This window comes from Brassica oleracea, chromosome C7 (assembly GCF_000695525.1).
Source record: "Brassica oleracea var. oleracea cultivar TO1000 chromosome C7, BOL, whole genome shotgun sequence".
NCBI lineage: Eukaryota > Viridiplantae > Streptophyta > Magnoliopsida > Brassicales > Brassicaceae > Brassica > Brassica oleracea.
In genome coordinates this window covers 36,334,276-36,353,076 of record NC_027754.1, presented here as the reverse complement: position 1 = coordinate 36,353,076, position 18,801 = coordinate 36,334,276, and the positions used below count along the sequence as shown (strand labels likewise).

The following is an 18,801-nucleotide window of genomic DNA, read 5'->3' as shown; positions in this document are numbered from 1 at the left end:
ATTGAAAATCAAAAAAATTGAACTAAGTTTTCTAAATATCTGAATGTATTCTAAATTTTTAAAACCAAAGAACCAAACTGAGAACCGAATTTCATGTCTTGTATCAAAAGCACAAATTGATGTTTTACTGATCTGACTAAGTAGGGGTGGGCGCAAGGCGGATACTTGTTTTTTTTACGTATATTTGATACTTGGCTTGCTTTGAACGAGTAATGAATTTTTGGACTTTTACTTGACTTATCGGAAACGAGTACTTGTTATTTCAAATACTTGTCCAAAAATATGTTACTTGCAAGTTATTTGCTTTGTTCAATTACTTGGTACTTACAAGCACTTATTTAATTATTTGGATATATTTCTAAGTTTCTAAGAATTACTTTATAGATAATATTATATGAGAGAAGATTTGTTTTATTTACTGTTCAAGGCAAACCGAGTATGTAAGACACATAGATATGTATAAGTTTCAATTTTGATACAATTAACGAAGACACGCTGGCACGCATGGGGGCCACTTGTATACAAATAAAAATAATTTGACGAATTTGCGATAATTGAATAACTGTGGGGGCAAATTTACAAAAGCAATAAATAAATAAAAAAAGTCAAAACTGTTGGTTGGCAACAAAACCAAATTGGTTTGGTTTGTTTGTTGGATATAATCGATGGGAGCTTCTGACACAAGACAGGAAGACCTAGCTAGAGCTACTCTTCTGCTTTGTTTACTAGTTTCAAAAGAAGAGAAGAAACACAAGACACAAGCCCCAGGAGCTCTGTTTGTATTCGTCTTCATATCTCTTTTATCTGTTTACTCATTGCCCTTCTATTATCTTCACATGCGTTAGGTTTGAGCAGAGTATGTTTTCCCTGCAATTGCTTTAGTTTAGCAACTTTGGGGTCCTCTCGGGTTTACAAAAGATGGAAGCTTTTGTCCCTGTGTTAACACTCAGACAACACTTTCTTCTTCTTCTTCTTCAGAGTGTTTGCAGAGAGAGATAGATAATGGGGTTTATCTCAAGGACTGTTTTTCCAGCGTGCGAGCGTGTCTTCGTTTGCTGTCCTGCTTACGGGCCTAGGTCTCTACATCCCGTCAAGCGTTACAAGATACTCCTCCTCGACATCTTCCCCAAATCCCCTGTAAGCCCTTCCTTGCAACTTATATGTGAAAGGTTTCCACTTTCCACTTGTGTGTTAAGGACACATAGTTACATAATGTATAAGTTTCAATTTTGATTTGTGGATTCGAAGATGTGCTTGAGTATATTTTCAACTTACTTTTCAATGACCTCTCTTTAGGATGGTGCACCAAATGAGAGAAAGATTGTCAAATTATGCGAGTATGCTGCCAAAAACCCAGTCCATATCCCCAAGGTATTAGTTTATTTTCTCTTTTTGAATCTTACTACTTAGTTGATAAGGTTAGAGTCTTGTGCATTGCTAAGTGTTTGTTATGTGGCTGTCACAGATTGCTAAGTGTCTTGAAAAGATGTGTTACAAGGACCTTCGATCCCGGCAGATGAAGTTCATCAATGTTGTCACTGAGGCTTACAACAACATGCTTTTCCATTGCAAGGATCATATGTAAAGCTTTCTATTATCAAATGCACAAAAACATATATATATTTGGATCATTCTTAAATTTTTTAACTAACAACACTTGTGTATTTTTTTTCCCTCTTATTTTAAGGGCTTATTTCGCTATGAGTTTGCTGAATGTGGTTACAGAACTACTAGTCAATTCAAAGCTGGAGGCACCGACCATTCTTGGATGCCAGACATTGACAAGGTTCATTTACAGTCAGGTAAAATCTTAGCTGGAGACTTTGACAGATTCAAGCTAAGGTTGAAAATTTGAAGTATCTCACTCTTCATCTGGTATGAACAAGGTTGATGGAACTTACACGCACAGTATTGAAAACTTTGCGCATAGAGTTTGCTCATTGGCTCGTGAAGAAGGTGATGAACATCAAAAGCGGTGCCTGAGAGCATCTGGCCTGCAATGCCTTTCAGCCATGGTACTACAACCTGGTTCTTTTCCATCTTCCCTAAAGTTTCTATCCGGTTTTTAGTCATGTTTGTTTCTTCATCAGGTGTGGTTTATGGGAGAGTTTTCACATATCTTCGCCGCTGTTGATGATATTGTACATGCCATTCTTGGTAATTACGAGGCAGGCGTGGTCGTTCAGACCATTGAAGACAGAGAAGAGCAAAAAAACTGTAACTGGGTGGATGAAGTGATTAGATGTGAAGGCCGAGGAGCAGGAGTCAGACCGAGAACTGCAAGAAAAGATCTGGCTCTATTGCCTAAGTAACTAACTCTATCCTCTAATCTTTGCTGTCATTTTTGCTTTGTTTTCTATCAGTTACTTAAGTGTTGATTGTTACAGAGAAGAGACTGAGATGCCCAAAGTTTGGGCACAGATCTGTCTCCAGAGGATGGTTGATCTAGCTAAAGAAAGCACAACTCTGCGGCAGATCTTGGACCCCATGTTCAGCTATTTTACCTCTAGACGCCAATGGACTCCTCCAAATGGTCTGGCTATGATAGTTCTGTCTGATGCAACATACTTGACGGAAATCTCTGGTAACCTACTTTGTCCCTCTTCTTTTTTGTTAGAACATAACTTGTTTTGTTTCTTTATATGTCAGGGACTCAGCAGTTAGTGTTATCTTCTGTTGTACGTCATCTTGACAACAAGCATGTTGCCAATGATCCTGAACTCAAGGCTTACATCATACAAGTCGCTGGCTGCCTAGCAAAGCTGATCAGGACCAGCTCGTACCTTAGGGATATACGCTTTGTTAACGACTTGTGTCGGCATCTGAGGAAAAGCTTCCAGGCGACATCGAGATCTATTGGAGAAGAGGAACTCAACTTGAACTTGATGCTTCAAAACTCTATTGAAGACTGTCTCCGGGAGATAGCCAAAGGAGTTGTAAATCCACAGCCGCTGTTCGATATGATGGCTGTTTTACTCGAGGAGCTTCTTTCTTCAGGAGTTGTTGTTTCACGTGCAGCTGCTGGATCACTGTTGGTTCTCGCTCATGCAATGTCTTCAGCACTATCACCATCTATGCGTTCACAACAGGCTTTCTCAGACGCACTTCTTGACGCGCTTCTAAAAGCAATGCTGCATCCAAACGTGGAAACTCGTGTGGGAGCGCATGAATTATTCTCTGTGATTCTCTTGCCAAGCTCTGGTCAATCTCAGGCTGGACTTGCATCAGTGAGGAGTGATACAAACTCCACGTTTACATCTATCGCTGCTAGATTAGACAAGCTTAGAAAGGAGAAGGATGGCGTCAAGACTGAGAAGAACGGTTATAATAATAATACTCACGAGGATCTTAAAAGCTGCAAATCTTCCCCAAACTTTCACAAGTTGAATTCCTTGATTGATAGGAATCTAGCTGATACGGTAACGTTTTCTTTTGCTTACAACTGGATATATTATAAGCTAATGGACCGTCCACATGGTAATGCAATAGTCTGATACTATCTTGTGATGCAGTTACCGAAGTTTACTGAAGATCAAATGGGGCAATTGTTATCTGCATTTTGGACGCAATCAACTCTTTCTGATATATCACCATCAAATATTAAAGCTATTGCTCATTCTTTCAGTTTGGTGCTTCTTTCCTTGCGACTAAAGGTTCACCTCTTCTGTCTCTCTTAATGTCTACACTTCGGTGATGCTATACTTAAAGCCTCTCATGGTCATTTTAACTGCAGAATCCTGACGACGGGCTTGTTGTTCGTGCCTTCCAGCTTCTCTTCTCACTGAGGAACCTTTCTTTGGACCTTAATAACGGTACTGATTGATGATTCTCTCTTAAACTGATCAAAGATTGAGAAATTTCTTTATCTGCATTCAAATTTTCCTCATTGCCAGGCACGTTACCAACGGTTTGCAAGCGGTTGATCCTTGCTTTATCCACAAGTACGTTGATGTTCGCTGCCAAAATATATCAGATTCCTCATATCTGCGAGGTGTTGAAGGGTCAACTTCCTGGCGACGTGAGTTCTTCTCAGTATGTTATTTCAGTCATTATATTTTCCACTTGATCATGTGCTCAAAATGTTTCAGGTAGATCCGTATCTATTCATTGGCGATGACTTACAACTTCACGTAAGATCAAATGCGAGTATGAAAGATTTTGGGTCCTCAGGCGATAATCAGATGGCTACTTCGTTGTTGTTTGAGATGAGAAGCAAAGTAGAACTGTCCAACACTATCATAACTGATATTATAGCAAAACATCTATCTAAGATTATTGTTAAGCTTGAGGAAACTGATGTAAAGATGCAACTCTCTGAGCCATTCACACCTGATGATGCTTTCATGTTTGGTTCACGGCCTATCGTTGAGCTTGAACCAAACCAAAGCATCTCTAAGGAATCATCACTGTCCTTCGATGAGGTAAACTATTCTCTCAAGAGTCAAGAACCGAATTGGATTTTTCTTCAAGACTTGGATTTTAAATATATAATCTTGCCTGCTTGTGTTTATATATTACAGGACGTAAATGCAGGTTCAATGGTTGAGGACGAAGTGACCAGTGAACTCTCTGTACGTTTTCACCCAGGAGGGTCCTCTTCTTCACCATCTATTCCTCAAGTTATCAGCATTGACCAGCTCATGGAATCTGTAAGTGCAGACCGTATTCGACATAAGTTAGAAACTGGTTGATGTAGATTTGTATCTTCTTATCATTTGGTTGGTTCATAAATTTGTTATCTAGGCCCTTGAGGTGGCGGCTGGTCAAGTGGTTGTCTCATCTGTCTCCATTTCTCCGCTTCCTTACGACACAATGACAAACCGCTGCGAAACCTTTGGGACTGGGACAAGACAGAAGATCTCAAAGTGGTTGGCCACCGAGAACCGCCAGGTGAATGGGCTCTACAGAAATTCATTAGAGGAGTCATGTGCTATTGAAAAGGTATCTTTCAACCTTCAAAGCAGACAAATATTAATAATATTGCATCTAAAAAAAAAACTAGTGCAGTCTCGCTACACTTAATGTACTCTTGTCCTCAATAATGAAGAGAAAGGTCTTTAACTTTATGATCCCATATGGCCTAGTCAAGAGAAACGTTTGAAACTCTTTATCATTTGAGAAAGGTCTTATAACACATATGATTATTAATGTTATACAGGTAACAACAGAAGATAATAGGAGAGAATCTGGTGTGCAGCAGATGAGTCTGCCTCCAACGAGTCCCTTTGACAATTTTCTCAAAGCAGCAGGAGGAGCAGGAAGATGATTCAATTAAAACTTAGATAAAGTCTCATGTAGATATTAGCACTATTGTGTTTACGTCTAGTGTAATCTTATTATTGATATGGATATTTGTAGAGCTAACTATCTAGGCCAAGCACACAGCTTGTCTTAAATGGAAATTTAATTAATCATCAAAAGTTTAGCTACTAATGAACGAGACCGACCCTAAACGACGCCGTTTGGTCCTCTCTGTTCCTATAAAGCTGAGGTTTTGCTTCGACGGGGTTTATGAAGGGCTTAGATACTAATCTCCGTCTCCAAGCTTCTCCACAACTCTCCAATGTTTTCTTGCCCAAGAGGCTAACCCTCGTAAGAAACCTCAACTTCAGATCCTCTTCCTCTTCCTCTCCAGCAATGTTGAAGCTTTTCTCTTCCCGAGTCCACCATCTGACTCCGGCGATTCGTCCCGGGCCTCGCTCCTCGGTGGACTCTCCGCTGTTCAAAGCGCTGAGTCAGCTCACCGGGTTGAATCGGAGATCGAGTTCCCTGGGTCACCGTGTTTTCTTCTGCTCCGATAGCGCGTCTGAAGCAGAGGCGGCGGCCGAGGTAGCTGAGGCCGAGGCTGAGGTAGCTGATTCGAAATCTTCGTCAGCGATTGTGTCCACTAACCCTAAACCGGAGGATTGTTTAACGGTTAGCTCAATTTGTACTCAAAGGCTCAGTTTTTTTTTGTTCTTGTTCCCTGGGAAATGCGTAAAGGTTGTGACTTTATTGGCTCGTTGGTTAATTCAACCTCATTCTTGTTGAAATGAATTTTAAAATTGTAAGCTTTAGTTATATTCAAGTGGTCTAGATTGTGCTGTTTGTAAGTGTAATGACTTGGATGCTGGTAATGAGATGCTTTTCATCTTTGTTTTATTTAATGGGAGGGGGATTTGAAGCTTCCACGTTGGTTTTGTATTGCGTAGATAGCGTTTTTGACTCTGGATTTGAGCAAAACTAGTGGCTTTTGTGTGCTTTGTAACATCGGCTTTTATGTTTCTGGTTGTTTAATTGCAGGTTCTAGCATTGCCGGTGCCGCATAGGCCTCTTTTTCCTGGGTTTTACATGCCAATCTATGTCAAGGTTTGTCTATTCATCCTTTTGTATGGCCTTAATGCATTATATCAGACAAAAACATGCGTCTTGTTTAGACCTCAAGATCTCATGGAATTCTATCTGAACTGAACCTTATGTATCTTTAGAACTAGATGCGCTATATCGTATTTTTGAGTGTTTGGTAGAGCCAGGATAATTGTTTATCCTTAGTTACAAGAAAAACTGGAGAGAAATTAGTTATCAAAGTTGACACCACGTATAATTTAAAATACCTGCTGGTTGTGTTTCTACATATAGGAAAAAACTTAGCTGCATTTCACGCACAAATGTTGATTTGCAACCTTGTGGTTTATTATATTGTAATCTCTTCTGCATGGGTCATTTTATGAGTTTGGATTATGAGCTAAAACTACTTGTCTCCAACCATAGAGATAACATTATCTTTGGTTATGGGAGATGTCATATTTTGCGTCTCTGACCAGCATGTGCTTTTTGCTGGGTTCAGGATCCTAAAGTACTCGCAGCCTTACAAGAGAGCAGAAGACGACAAGCTCCATATGCTGGAGCGTTCCTTCTGAAGGATGCCCCATCAACTGATTCATCTTCAAGCAGCGACACAGAGAAGAACATAAGTGAGCTTAAAGGGAAAGGTTTGCTTGAACGGCTTCACGAAGTTGGCACACTTGCTCAGGTATCGTGTTGCTGCGTATGTTTGGTGTCCATGTGATAAGATCAAAAGGCATGACTAGCATTACGATTTTCCTGCTGATTTTCTAGATTTCAAGTATTCAAGGGGACCAAGTTATCCTCGTTGGTCACAGACGGCTTCGCATAACAGAGATGGTAAGTTGGTAGAGTAACAGGTTTGATATGTGTTCTTTGGTTTATTAAGTCACTTCTTTAAGGGAGAAATTCGTGTCCTTCTTTCAGGTGAGTGAAGAACCACTTACGGTCAAAGTCGATCATCTTAAGGTAACTTCTATGCTATTCCTCGTATGATGTTATGACTTCTGTTTGATTTTCCTTTTTGAAATTCTGTTAGGCATGAACCTTTTTTCTTCCTCTCTGTGCAGGATAAGCCGTTTGACATGGACGATGATGTCATCAAGGCAACATCCTTTGAAGTTATTTCAACGCTTAGGGATGTGCTAAAGACAAGCTCACTCTGGAGAGATCACGTCCAGACATATACCCAGGTATGTTCCCTTCAATATTTTCACTTGCGCAGGTAAAAAAAGTTTAGGGATACAAGTATCTTAGTAGATGTCTTTCAAACTTGTGTAGCATATAGGTGATTTCACTTATCCACGGTTAGCCGATTTTGGAGCGGCAATATGTGGTGCAAATAGGCATCAAGCTCAAGAAGTTCTTGAAGAACTGGACGTAAGTAGTTTCACTATTGCTGCAATTTTATGATATTCCATGCTTGGTCAATCTCTCATCTCTTTTATTCTTGATCCAGGTTCATAAACGGCTGCGGTTAACGCTGGAATTGATGAAAAAAGAAATGGAAATTAGCAAGATTCAGGTATTTCATTTTATTACATTCTTGTGTGTTACAACTAAGGAGCTACTTATCCGATAGCTGTTTGATGTGAATAGATACTTATGTTTTGAGCCTTTTATAGGAAACCATAGCAAAAGCAATTGAAGAGAAAATTAGCGGTGAGCAACGCCGTTACTTGCTAAATGAGCAGCTCAAGGCTATAAAGAAGGTATTCTTCATTCCGCTTCACAATTTTTTCTTGGTATATAGCGTATTTGAGAGATTCATTTTAATTCATAAGTGATCCAATGCAGGAGCTTGGTGTGGAAACAGATGACAAATCTGCACTTTCTGGTCAGTACTAACTTAAAAGTATCTTCAGTTTCATGTATTCATTTTAAAATCTTACTGCCTTATGGATCACCATGATGCATTCATGAAGCGTCAGAGTCTTTGGTATGATTCCGAACTGCAACTTATTGTCCGTTCTTTACTGCAGGAAAGTTTAAGGAAAGGATTGAGCCTAACAAGGAAAAGATTCCAGCGCATATATTACAAGTCATAGAAGAAGAGCTTACAAAACTGCAGCTGTTAGAGGCGAGTTCAAGCGAGTTTAACGTGACCCGAAACTACCTTGATTGGCTGACCATATTGCCTTGGGGAAATTACAGGTTTACTACTCTTGCTTTATCTTATATTTTTATTTGCTCAAGTACAGCAGTACGTCTTATGGTAATGAGAGAGACTGATAAAGATCATGGATGATTCATTCTCATCTTATGGCACCATTTATATTTGTTTTGTGCTAACAATTGAGGAGTGTTTGTTTATTAACTCTGCAGTGATGAAAACTTCGATGTTGTACGGGCACAACAAATTCTTGATGAGGATCACTATGGCTTATCTGACGTAAAAGAAAGAATACTAGAGTTTATTGCAGTTGGAAGGCTTAGAGGCACTTCACAAGGTTTGAATTACTTAAACAGTAGTTGTGGCCCCTTTATGATTTGATCTTGAATGATGAGAAAGAACCTGTCCTGGTTTATTCTGAAATTTGAGTAAATGTGTTACCAGGGAAAATCATCTGCCTCTCTGGCCCTCCTGGAGTAGGTAAAACTAGTATCGGTCGTTCCATTGCCCGTGCTCTTAATCGCAAGTTTTTCCGGTTCTCTGTTGGAGGATTAGGAGATGTCGCTGAGATTAAGGTATATCACTTTCTCTTTACATGCAAATCTTAGTCAAGCATTTATTACTGAACTCTGTCCTGAGAAACAATGAATCATTCACGTAATAACATGTTTAGGGGCATCGTCGGACATATGTTGGAGCCATGCCAGGAAAGATGGTGCAGTGTCTTAAGAGCGTGGGGACAGCAAATCCTCTTGTTCTAATCGATGAGATTGATAAGGTAAATATATTTTGTAAGTACTGGGATTAGTTATCTACGTCAAATTTCTCTGCAATGACGTTGTTTTATTTTTTCTTTGCAGCTTGGGAAAGGCCATGCTGGTGACCCAGCCAGTGCTTTGTTGGAGCTTCTGGATCCAGAGCAAAATGCAAATTTTCTGGATCACTATCTCGACGTTACTATTGACCTATCAAAGGTTATTATTAATATGATGAGTGACCAATTAGTGGATACCATTTTGTTTCTGGGACGTTTGAATTGAATTGCTGATCCATTTCCCTACAGGTTTTATTTGTGTGCACAGCAAATGTGATAGACATGATTCCCAATCCTCTGCTAGACAGGATGGAGGTGATTAGTATTGCTGGTTATATCACTGATGAGAAAGTTCACATCGCTAGAGACTATTTGGAAAAAAACGCACGTGGAGATTGTGGCATCAAGCCAGAACAGGTCTCACTCTCATCATCCTATTCTCCAGTTTTAACTTTGGATAGAACTAAGAGATTTTGAGTAATTGTCAAGGAATCACATAACTTTCTTTGCAGGTTGATGTGAGTGATGCAGCTCTTCTTTCCTTGATTGAAAATTACTGCAGAGAAGCAGGTGTTAGGAATCTCCAGAAACAGATTGAGAAGATTTACCGTAAGGTAAATTTTTTGGCTGCAAGACCATGGATTATTTATTTACAATCCCTCAAAATCTAACTTTTCTTTTGTAGATTGCTCTTAAACTAGTGCGCGAAGGAGCAGTCCCAGCAGAGCCTGCAGTTACAACCGATGTGGAAGAAGCTGAAATTGTGGCCAAGCTTGACGTTGAATCACCAGAGAAGGACGCTGCTAAAGAATTAAAGGAAGAGGAGGCTGAAACCAAGAAGATAGCCGTCGAAAAGGTTATGATCGATGAATCAAACCTTGCAGATTATGTCGGCAAGCCTGTTTTCCATGCGGAAAAGATCTATGAGCCCACACCGGTAGGAGTTGTGATGGGTCTAGCTTGGACATCCATGGGTGGTTCAACATTGTACATAGAGACAACTGTTGTGGAGGAAGGGGAAGGTAAAGGTGGACTGAATATAACGGGTCAGCTTGGGGATGTGATGAAAGAAAGCGCACAAATTGCTCACACCGTCGCCAGAAAGATATTGCTAGAGAAAGAACCAGAGAATCCGTTCTTTGCGAACTCCAAGCTTCATCTCCATGTTCCTGCAGGAGCCACACCGAAAGACGGTCCAAGTGCAGGATGCACCATGATTACATCGTTGCTATCACTTGCCATGAATAAACCTGTTAGAAAAGACCTTGCAATGACCGGAGAAGTCACTTTAACCGGTAGAATTCTTCCTATTGGTGGGGTAAGTTAGTTAATTACTCTGGACTTCTCTCACTCTATTAATGCTTTTTTGGGTTGCTTCAAGTTTCTTAACCAAGAACACATTTCAGGTGAAGGAGAAAACCATAGCGGCGAGGCGGAGTCAGGTGAAGACTATTATATTTCCGGAGGCAAACCGGAGAGACTTTGAAGAGCTGGCGGAGAATGTGAAAGAAGGGCTTGATGCTCACTTTGTGGATGACTATGGAAAGATCTTCGAGCTTGCCTTTGGCTATGATGACAAACAACAAGACTGATATAACTCATAAGTCACGTTGAACTCGGAACTCACGTTAACAGTTTATTTGCATTTCATCCCATCTTTAGAAAGATTCATCCATGCAGACAATACAGAACAAATGAAAAAGAATGCTCGTCAATATTTGACTATTTTTCACTTCATCTCAGTTCTCATGTTAGAGATACTATCAAAATAAGCTTCTAGAATGCCAAGAGAAGATCAGACAAGATCATTAACTAACTCATTTCCTTGGCTCGATGTTTTTCTTTGAACACCGAGACAAGATCATTAACTAACTCATCAACCAACGTAGAGACCATCTCTCCCTCAATGTCAATGCCTACTCCATAAGTATCTTCCTCAAAACAGAGCCAACTCCCTTCAATACTGCTCATCTCTTTGTCAACAAGCTGATAAATCATCATCTCCCTCATCTTCTTAAACTCTTGCTGCAGGAGCTTCTGAGATCATCTGCTTCTGTCACAGTGTTAGTGCTGCTAAGTTCCGGCTCTTCTGCTTGCATCATCTAAAAGAAACGAAATTAGATAGAAGATAATTAGTTAGAAAGCTCAAAGCCTTAAATAATGCAAAGAGAAGAAACAGTGCCAACATAGTAAACTATAATGCTATAATATGACCAACAAGACACTGGATACTTCATCTCTTAGCTGCATCAGGAAATAACTAACCTGGAATTTTTGTTTGTCATAGAATGAGGTGCAGTTAGAAACAGATTCACTCTTTGAACGTGAAGACTCTTCTTGGACCAGGCTACAGCTAGAAGACTCATCAAGCTTAGAAGTCCCCTCTCTGAGCTTTTGCTCTTAACATAACATTTAAATAATCGCTGCAAAACATAGCTGAACGGGATGAGAATGTGAATGAAATCACATCCATTTCCTTTTTCCAATCATGTTTGCCTGTCTTCAAGCCACCATCAAAGGTGATCAAGTTTTCACCCCTTTTGATCCGTTTATCATTGTAAATTCCAGATTCTTGCATCCCATTTGAGGGTTTCTTGTTCCGGGGAAGAGTCTTTTTTGTCCCCCAGCTCTCTATATACAATTAAAGGTGAATGATATTTTCTGTGACTCTTGGCCCCATAAATATATATACCATCTCCGGTCATGAAGCACATGCGTCATTAACCTTTGAATCTTATGCACAAATATAAAATCGTACCGTCGACAAAAATAAAATAAATCGTGCTCTAAGGTACTTCTCCTAATCCCTTTTCGTCTCGGCTAAACGCACACCTATAGACGGAATGTCACGTGCTACCATGCAAGTTACCTGTGAAACAAGTTTCAAAAATAGTATCTAAAAGACAATCTATCGTCTTATATATGTAGATGTAGTTGAAACTTCCTGGATGCTTAGTTTGGTAATATTTAATCCAAAATAACAAGAAAATCTAACGTCGATCTACATGTACTCTGACTCATTCATGAGGTATATACCTGAAGAACAAAACGTTTTTAGCAGGGCCCTCTTTGGAGCAGTCGATCGAATAGGGTATCGATTTGAATACATTTTTCTATAAATTTTCTTGTTTTCGAAAAACTGATTTACCATATTAAATATAACTTCCATAAAAAAAAAGTCTGAACAAGGTGTAAAAGTAGCTAGTTTGAGACTCGATTTCTAGAACGAACGATTTATGATTTAACAATTACAATATACAACAGCGCATTAAACAATAACAAGTGAAGGTTATAATAAAAGTATATATGAAAGACACGTCAAAAGTGATTGGGTAATGAAATGGCTCGATCAAATTTAGATATATCAATCAAAATAGTTTAGTTTGACTATTCGGCCTCTCTTAGTTTCCCTTCGGTTTTCCTCGAACTTGGCAGGAAAGTTTATCGTGATAATTTACCAAAAAAAAGAAGAAAGTTTCGGGATATTTTTTTGACCCCAGAAGGATTCCTTCTCAATATTTTCCAACAAAATTATTTACATATATATATACTTGCCAATCTTTTAAAAAGCCATCTACAATTTTTTTTCGCTATGCAACCGATATATAATGTGTCAACTGGGCAACTACGAGTCCGAGACTGACATGTCCGTAGAACTATTCTTCTTCTATGTGGTTAACTTTATTAATTAGGTTTCACGTAATTAATGATTATTCTTAATCCAATCTAATATGTATGGAACTGAGACTTGATCCCAGACCACTATTTTCGGAGTTTTTTTTTTTTTTTTTTTTTTTTTTCACGCTACCTTACCAAGAGATGGTTGTTCAATGTTTGCCTTGAAAAATTATATTAAACTAATGTATCTCTTAAATAAATCATTTTTCCAATGTAAATATCTACAACTTGTAAATTGTATCATATTTTATCAAATGAATCAATCGATAAAGAAAAAGAAGTAAACATCTTTACTTAGTCGTTTTATTTGGGGATGTTTGTTTGTATCACTGAACTAGGAATGAGATTTGGACAAATTAGTCGTTTTATTTGGTTTTCATCAAAGAAGGAGATTGTCCATCAGTAGTAACGCGTTGATGAAGAGAAAAAAATATGTATATTGAATGTTCACATATGATCATAGTAAATAACTAAAAACGCGTTATGGCATCACCTAATAAGCGTGGTCTCTTTTTATGGTCGATGTGCTTTTAGTTGAAGATCGAGGTTTGTCAACGCCTATGTCAACGTACGGCATTTGGATAGTAAATAGAATCTCAAATGCTTGTTTCGAAAAAAAAAAAATTATATATATATATATATAGATTTTCAAATGCTCTAAATTGAATTATTTCGTTTTCTCATTTGATCAAAGGCTATTTGATGCGGCAGAAGCTTCTAGGTTTTGTGAATACCCTTCACGGTGTTTAATTAAAAGTTTTTAGGGTTGAGAATACTCTTCTCAGTGGTTTATAAAAACATTTTTAGGGTTTGAAAATACTTTTTCCCGTACTATAAAGCTCGCATACAATTTCTTTCTTATTAAATCATCATAAAATTACTGAATACAATATAATTCTAGAAGACTATTTATATGAAAACACAAAAGTAACCAAGCGAGGACGGTCCAGTGGTCTTGAGGGAGCTTTGGCCCCAATACGGACCCGGGTTCGAATCCCGCTGGCCACCGTCGATTAAAATGAGGTGAAAAAGGCGGTCCTCCAGGTTGCCTTCTGCGGAGGTGTACTTAGGCGCTAGTCGGGTTTTCTCCGGGGTGTCCGGATTACCTGGATTATCAAAAAAAAAAACACAAAAGCCATAAAACCCTAATACTAATTAAAATAGGAAAACTATTAAAATATTAAAACAATAAAAGTAATTATCCTAATAAAATAATAATGATATTTGGAATATATCCAAATATTCTCTGCATCATTCTCTCCGGGTTGGAGAAGATTCGTCCTCGAATCTTGATCGTGATCTTTGATTCCAAAACATTTCCCAAGAAAAACCCTTCCTCGAATCTTCAACAGCATGTTTTGCACGATTTTTGCACGGATCTGTTTGTAACTTGAATCTTCACAAATCTGTTTTTGCACAAAGATTGCACGAAACAGATTATTAAGATCCTGCACAAAATCTTCATCAACACGATTACGCCCTATTTTTGCACGGCTCCGATTTTCAAAGGATTCATCTTTAAAGACAAAGTCGACAACGCGGACATCATCTTCGATAAAGTTCTTGTCCTCTTCGTCATCATCCAATTGCTTAGTTTGAGCTCGTGTTTCTTCGATCTTCTTTAACGCATGTTCAAACTTATTAAATCCTTGTTCGAAATTCTTCAAAGCCTTGTTGATATCTTGTTTGAACTTCTTCAAAACCTTATTGATATCTTGTTTAAACTTGCTGACATCTTGTTTAAACTCCTCCACGATCTCAGCTAGTTGTTGTTATTGTAAATGCATCTGCGATCAAGATAATAGAACCGTTTGGCTCTGATACCAACTGATGTAGCGGAAGCTTCTAGGTTTTGTGAATACTCTTCACAGTGCTTAATTAAAAGCTCTTAGGATTGAGAATACTCTTCTCAGTGGTTTATGAAAACCTCTAGAAGGTTTGAAAATATTCTTTCCCATGCTATAAAACTCGTATACAATCTCTTTCTTATTAAATCATCATAAAACTACTGAATACAATATAAGTCTAGAAGACTATTTATATGAAAACACAAAAGCCATAAAACCCTAATCCTAAATAAAATAGGAAAATTATTAAAATCTTAAAACAATAAAAGTAATTATCCTAATAATAAATAATAATGATATTTGAAATATATCCAAATATTCTCTGCATCACTATTCAGGTAAAAATACAATGGGAATTTGCCAAATATGACTCAGAACTTGATTTGAAATGCAAACATATACCCAAATTTGAATCAAATGCAAAACTAACTTGAAAGCCTTGTGAAAATACACCCAACCCCTTGTGACCAAACAAAAAAACAGAACTCATTTTTACGAATATAGCCCCGGTAAGTCGTCTGGCCGATTTCCAGGTAAGTCTTCTATGTTGTTGATCTTAAAAATAATTTATAAATTGTTTACAAAATATTTTGACAAGTGATAAATTAAAATAATGTAATTATAAACAGTTTTAAGTGATGTAAATTAAGATATAATAAAATTGAATAGTTTTCAACATAGATGAGTGAAAATAGTTAATCATGATATTCTTTGGTCTAGGGTTTGGCAACATATGTTGTAGTATTGTATGTATTCTTAGGGTTAGATTTTGGAAAGCTTAAATATTTTTTTGAAAAAATAAATTTTTACCTATATGTGTTTATTTATATGTATAGTAAACACTTTTTAAGTTTAATTTGATTTTATGAAGTGTTTAGTTAGTTAATTTAGTTTAGAGGTTATGTTTAGGGTTTAGACGACTAACATGTAAGTCCACTTGGAAGTCTTCTATTTTATTTTCCCGCTAAAAATATTGAAGTCTTCTGGACAGCAAGTCTTCTATTAGAATACTTACTTGAAAATCTTCTGAATCGAAAAAATTTAAACTAATTGGATTTTTTGTCTCCCTATATAAAGAAAAATTTATACATTCTCTCTCTTCCTCTCAAATGGCTGCAACAAAAATGTAATGTTCCTCATTCTAAAACTCTTCAACCTCTCTCTAATCTCTTTGAACTTATAAACATCAAATTTTATATCAATTTATTGTTTTTGTCTCATGTCTTTCTTACTAATTTATCTTGTTTTTGCAGGTTTTTCATCACATGGTTCTCGTCGTCCACTCATTTAAAGGTAGATCTATTAATTTTAGATATGTAATTATTTGTGTTCTATAAAGGTAAATCTGCCTAATCTCCCACTCATTTTCTCTGTTTTTAAGTCATTTGAACATTTTTGGATGTGCAGGTTTTTCATATCTGGATTTGGATATGCAGGTTTTTCATATCTGGAAGACTTATGGGCTATAAAAGACTTCCAGACGACTTCCCATAAAGTCTTCCAGACGACTTTCAGGAATTCTTCTGACGGAGTCTTCTCCCATGTCTCCCTTTCATAATAGATCTGAGCGTTTTGGTAAGTTTTTATGTTTGATTTTTCTTCATTTGGTAACCTCATGTTGCATAAAGTTCATACCTTTTTCCCAGACTAAAACTCTCACAACCCACTCTAATCTCCTTGACTTGAAAACACTAAACTTTATATGAATTTTTTATTTTTGTCTCATGTCTTTCTCACTAATCTATCTTTTTGTTACAGGTTTTTAATCAGATGGTTCTCATCTTCCACTTGGATATGTACTTTGTGTGTTCTAAAGTATATTTTTCTAATTTTCTACTTATTTTCTATGTTTTAAGCCATTTGAACGTTTTTGATATGATATGCAGGTTTTTCTGATATGGGTTTGAGATAACTTGTTTAGCTCACAAAAGTCTTCTCCGATCATCCAGAATCTCAAACAAAAGTGACCTACCAAGAATCGTAAGCTTCAATGGCTCTATGAACCATAAAAATTTTAGAATCAAAATCTTGGATTTTTTTGGATGAATATGGAGAAAAAGTGAAAGAGATGTTGTTTTTAGTTCATAAGAATTGAGAAAGAAGAAATATAAATCGATTTGATGTGCATTAAGAGCTTCAAATTGGTTGTTCATGGTGGTTGGTGTATTGATGGCAATCTTGTAAATACTTAAAGATGATGAGGTTGAGAGAGTAAAAATGTCATTTTCGAAAAGAAAAAAAATTAATGTCATTTTCGTGAATATTATGAATTTGTGGGGATGAATATGACAAAATAAAAATCCAAAAAAAAACATGGGTTAGTTTTAGGATTAATGTCATTTTCGTGAATATTATGAATTTGTGGGGATGAATATGACAAAATAAAAATCCAAAAAAAAACATGGGTTAGTTTTAGGTTTGACTTTGAGTTTTGAGTCAATTTTGCAAAAACCCCAAAATACAATTGTGATTTTACTTTCTTTACATTTTTTTCTATTATACTGTATTTTTTTTTGACGACCCTAGCTTTGTTTGAGATATCTAAACAAAAATTTGGTGAATTACCCAATTCTAATTAGATGCAATTTTAAAACATAAATGCAGGATCAAATCTAAAAAGTGACAACAACAACAACAACAACAACCATATATGACCAAGAACCATTAATCAAACACAAAAGAAAAAACAGAAAACGTTTTAAAAAACACAAAGCAAATACATGTTTTAGGGTTTATGTTAATTAAAATGTGAATTAGCTAATTTAAAACTTTTTAATCCATATATATTTATACAATTTTTAAAGGAAAGTTTACTCAAATATACAATATTTTAGGACAATTGACTAGAACCATACAGATCTTTTTTTTTATTACTCGCATTTTTTAAATACCAAGCATGCCCTTTTTTTACGTTATGAGAAAAAACGTATTTACAAGAATGTCATTACTTTTTAATGCCACATAATCAAAAACCCGGCGCCACGTAGGAATTTGATTCTGTGTTTTCATTAAATCGGCCGTAAAGAACTATATACGTCGTTACGGCTGAGTTATTGCTACGTTACGGCTGAATTAAACAATGCGGCTGACTTAAGAGAAAATGACTGACTTAAGAACATAAATCAGCCGTTAGTTACGGATGATTTACAGAAATCTGGCTGATTTATGGGATAACGGCTGACTTACGTACACAAGTTACGGCTGACTTATACATCGGCGGTTTGATTTCTGTAAAATTTGGCTGAGTTGTAGTTAAGACACGGCTGAGTTATGTTTCCACGGCTGAGTTAATGAACATCGACTGGTTGAGTTATTGAATTTACGGCCGACTTATGAGATGTTGTTACGGCTGAGTTATATTTAATCAGCCGTCATTGGATGGATTAATAGTAAACTCAGCTTATTTACGGCTGACTTATTAGCGAAAGATTAATTACTAGAATATCTTTTGTTTGACGGCTGATTTATTTGACGATATGACTGATTTAAGATTTTTCATCCTAATTACAGTTGATTTATTAGCGAAAGATTAATTACTGAAATAATATCCACCTTTCAACTGACTTACATTGTACATGAGAGCTGATTTATTTAGGCTGAGTTATATATTCGTTTGGCGGCTGACTAACCGATTTTCCATGTCATCCGCCATGTCATCAATTCGGATTTGCCATGTCATCATTAATGTTACAACAATAAAATAAGAGTCTATGTTATTCTTCATTCTTCATTTTCTTTATCTATCTTCTTCAACTTATTCTTTATCTTTCTCTGAGATCTTATGGTTCTGGTAATTATTGTTTCCGCAACTGGGTCTGAAAACATAAATTTTTTAATATTGAAAATCTGAGACAGATCTACTACAGTCGTCGTCGTTTTCGATGATGATCAGTTAAAGAAGAAGCTTCCTCTCCTCCAGTTTCATGTATGGCGGTCATATATCATGCTGCTCCCTTTCTCATTGGATTCGTCGTCTTACAGAAGAAAAAAGACTCAAAGAGAGAGATGAAGAAGCTAAGTCCCGT

The 18,801-nt window shown here is 37.0% G+C and overlaps 2 protein-coding genes across 4 annotated transcripts; both read left to right on the top strand.

The window, feature by feature from the left end:
* The first annotated feature begins 711 nt into the window (after nt 1–711).
* LOC106305674 lies at nt 712–5,373 on the top strand. Of its 3 annotated transcripts, none has more exons than XM_013742024.1 (16): nt 712–856; nt 979–1,137; nt 1,297–1,371; nt 1,466–1,581; nt 1,688–1,802; nt 1,887–2,015; nt 2,091–2,308; nt 2,388–2,584; nt 2,650–3,419; nt 3,513–3,653; nt 3,734–3,812; nt 3,894–4,018; nt 4,089–4,421; nt 4,521–4,649; nt 4,744–4,941; nt 5,159–5,373. In XM_013742024.1, the coding sequence occupies exons 2-16, from the start codon at nt 1,003–1,005 to the stop codon at nt 5,264–5,266; spliced, it is 2,868 nt and encodes a 955-aa protein (XP_013597478.1). In that variant the 5' UTR covers nt 712–856; nt 979–1,002; the 3' UTR covers nt 5,267–5,373. The 3 variants fall into 3 exon arrangements, with proteins under 3 accessions (XP_013597478.1, XP_013597480.1, XP_013597481.1); XM_013742027.1 differs by having other exon boundaries at nt 763–775; XM_013742026.1 differs by having other exon boundaries at nt 712–1,137.
* A 138-nt stretch (nt 5,374–5,511) lies between these two features.
* Nucleotides 5,512–10,988, top strand: LOC106301357 (lon protease homolog 1, mitochondrial). Its single transcript, XM_013737736.1, has 19 exons — nt 5,512–5,916; nt 6,283–6,348; nt 6,827–7,012; nt 7,099–7,164; nt 7,252–7,293; nt 7,395–7,517; nt 7,606–7,704; nt 7,784–7,849; nt 7,950–8,036; nt 8,122–8,161; nt 8,307–8,478; nt 8,650–8,774; nt 8,882–9,012; nt 9,111–9,215; nt 9,298–9,411; nt 9,501–9,668; nt 9,764–9,865; nt 9,937–10,569; nt 10,658–10,988. Exons 1-19 carry the CDS (start codon nt 5,512–5,514, stop codon nt 10,841–10,843), a joined length of 2,916 nt encoding a protein of 971 aa, XP_013593190.1. The 3' UTR covers nt 10,844–10,988.
* The last annotated feature ends 7,813 nt before the right edge of the window (nt 10,989–18,801 follow it).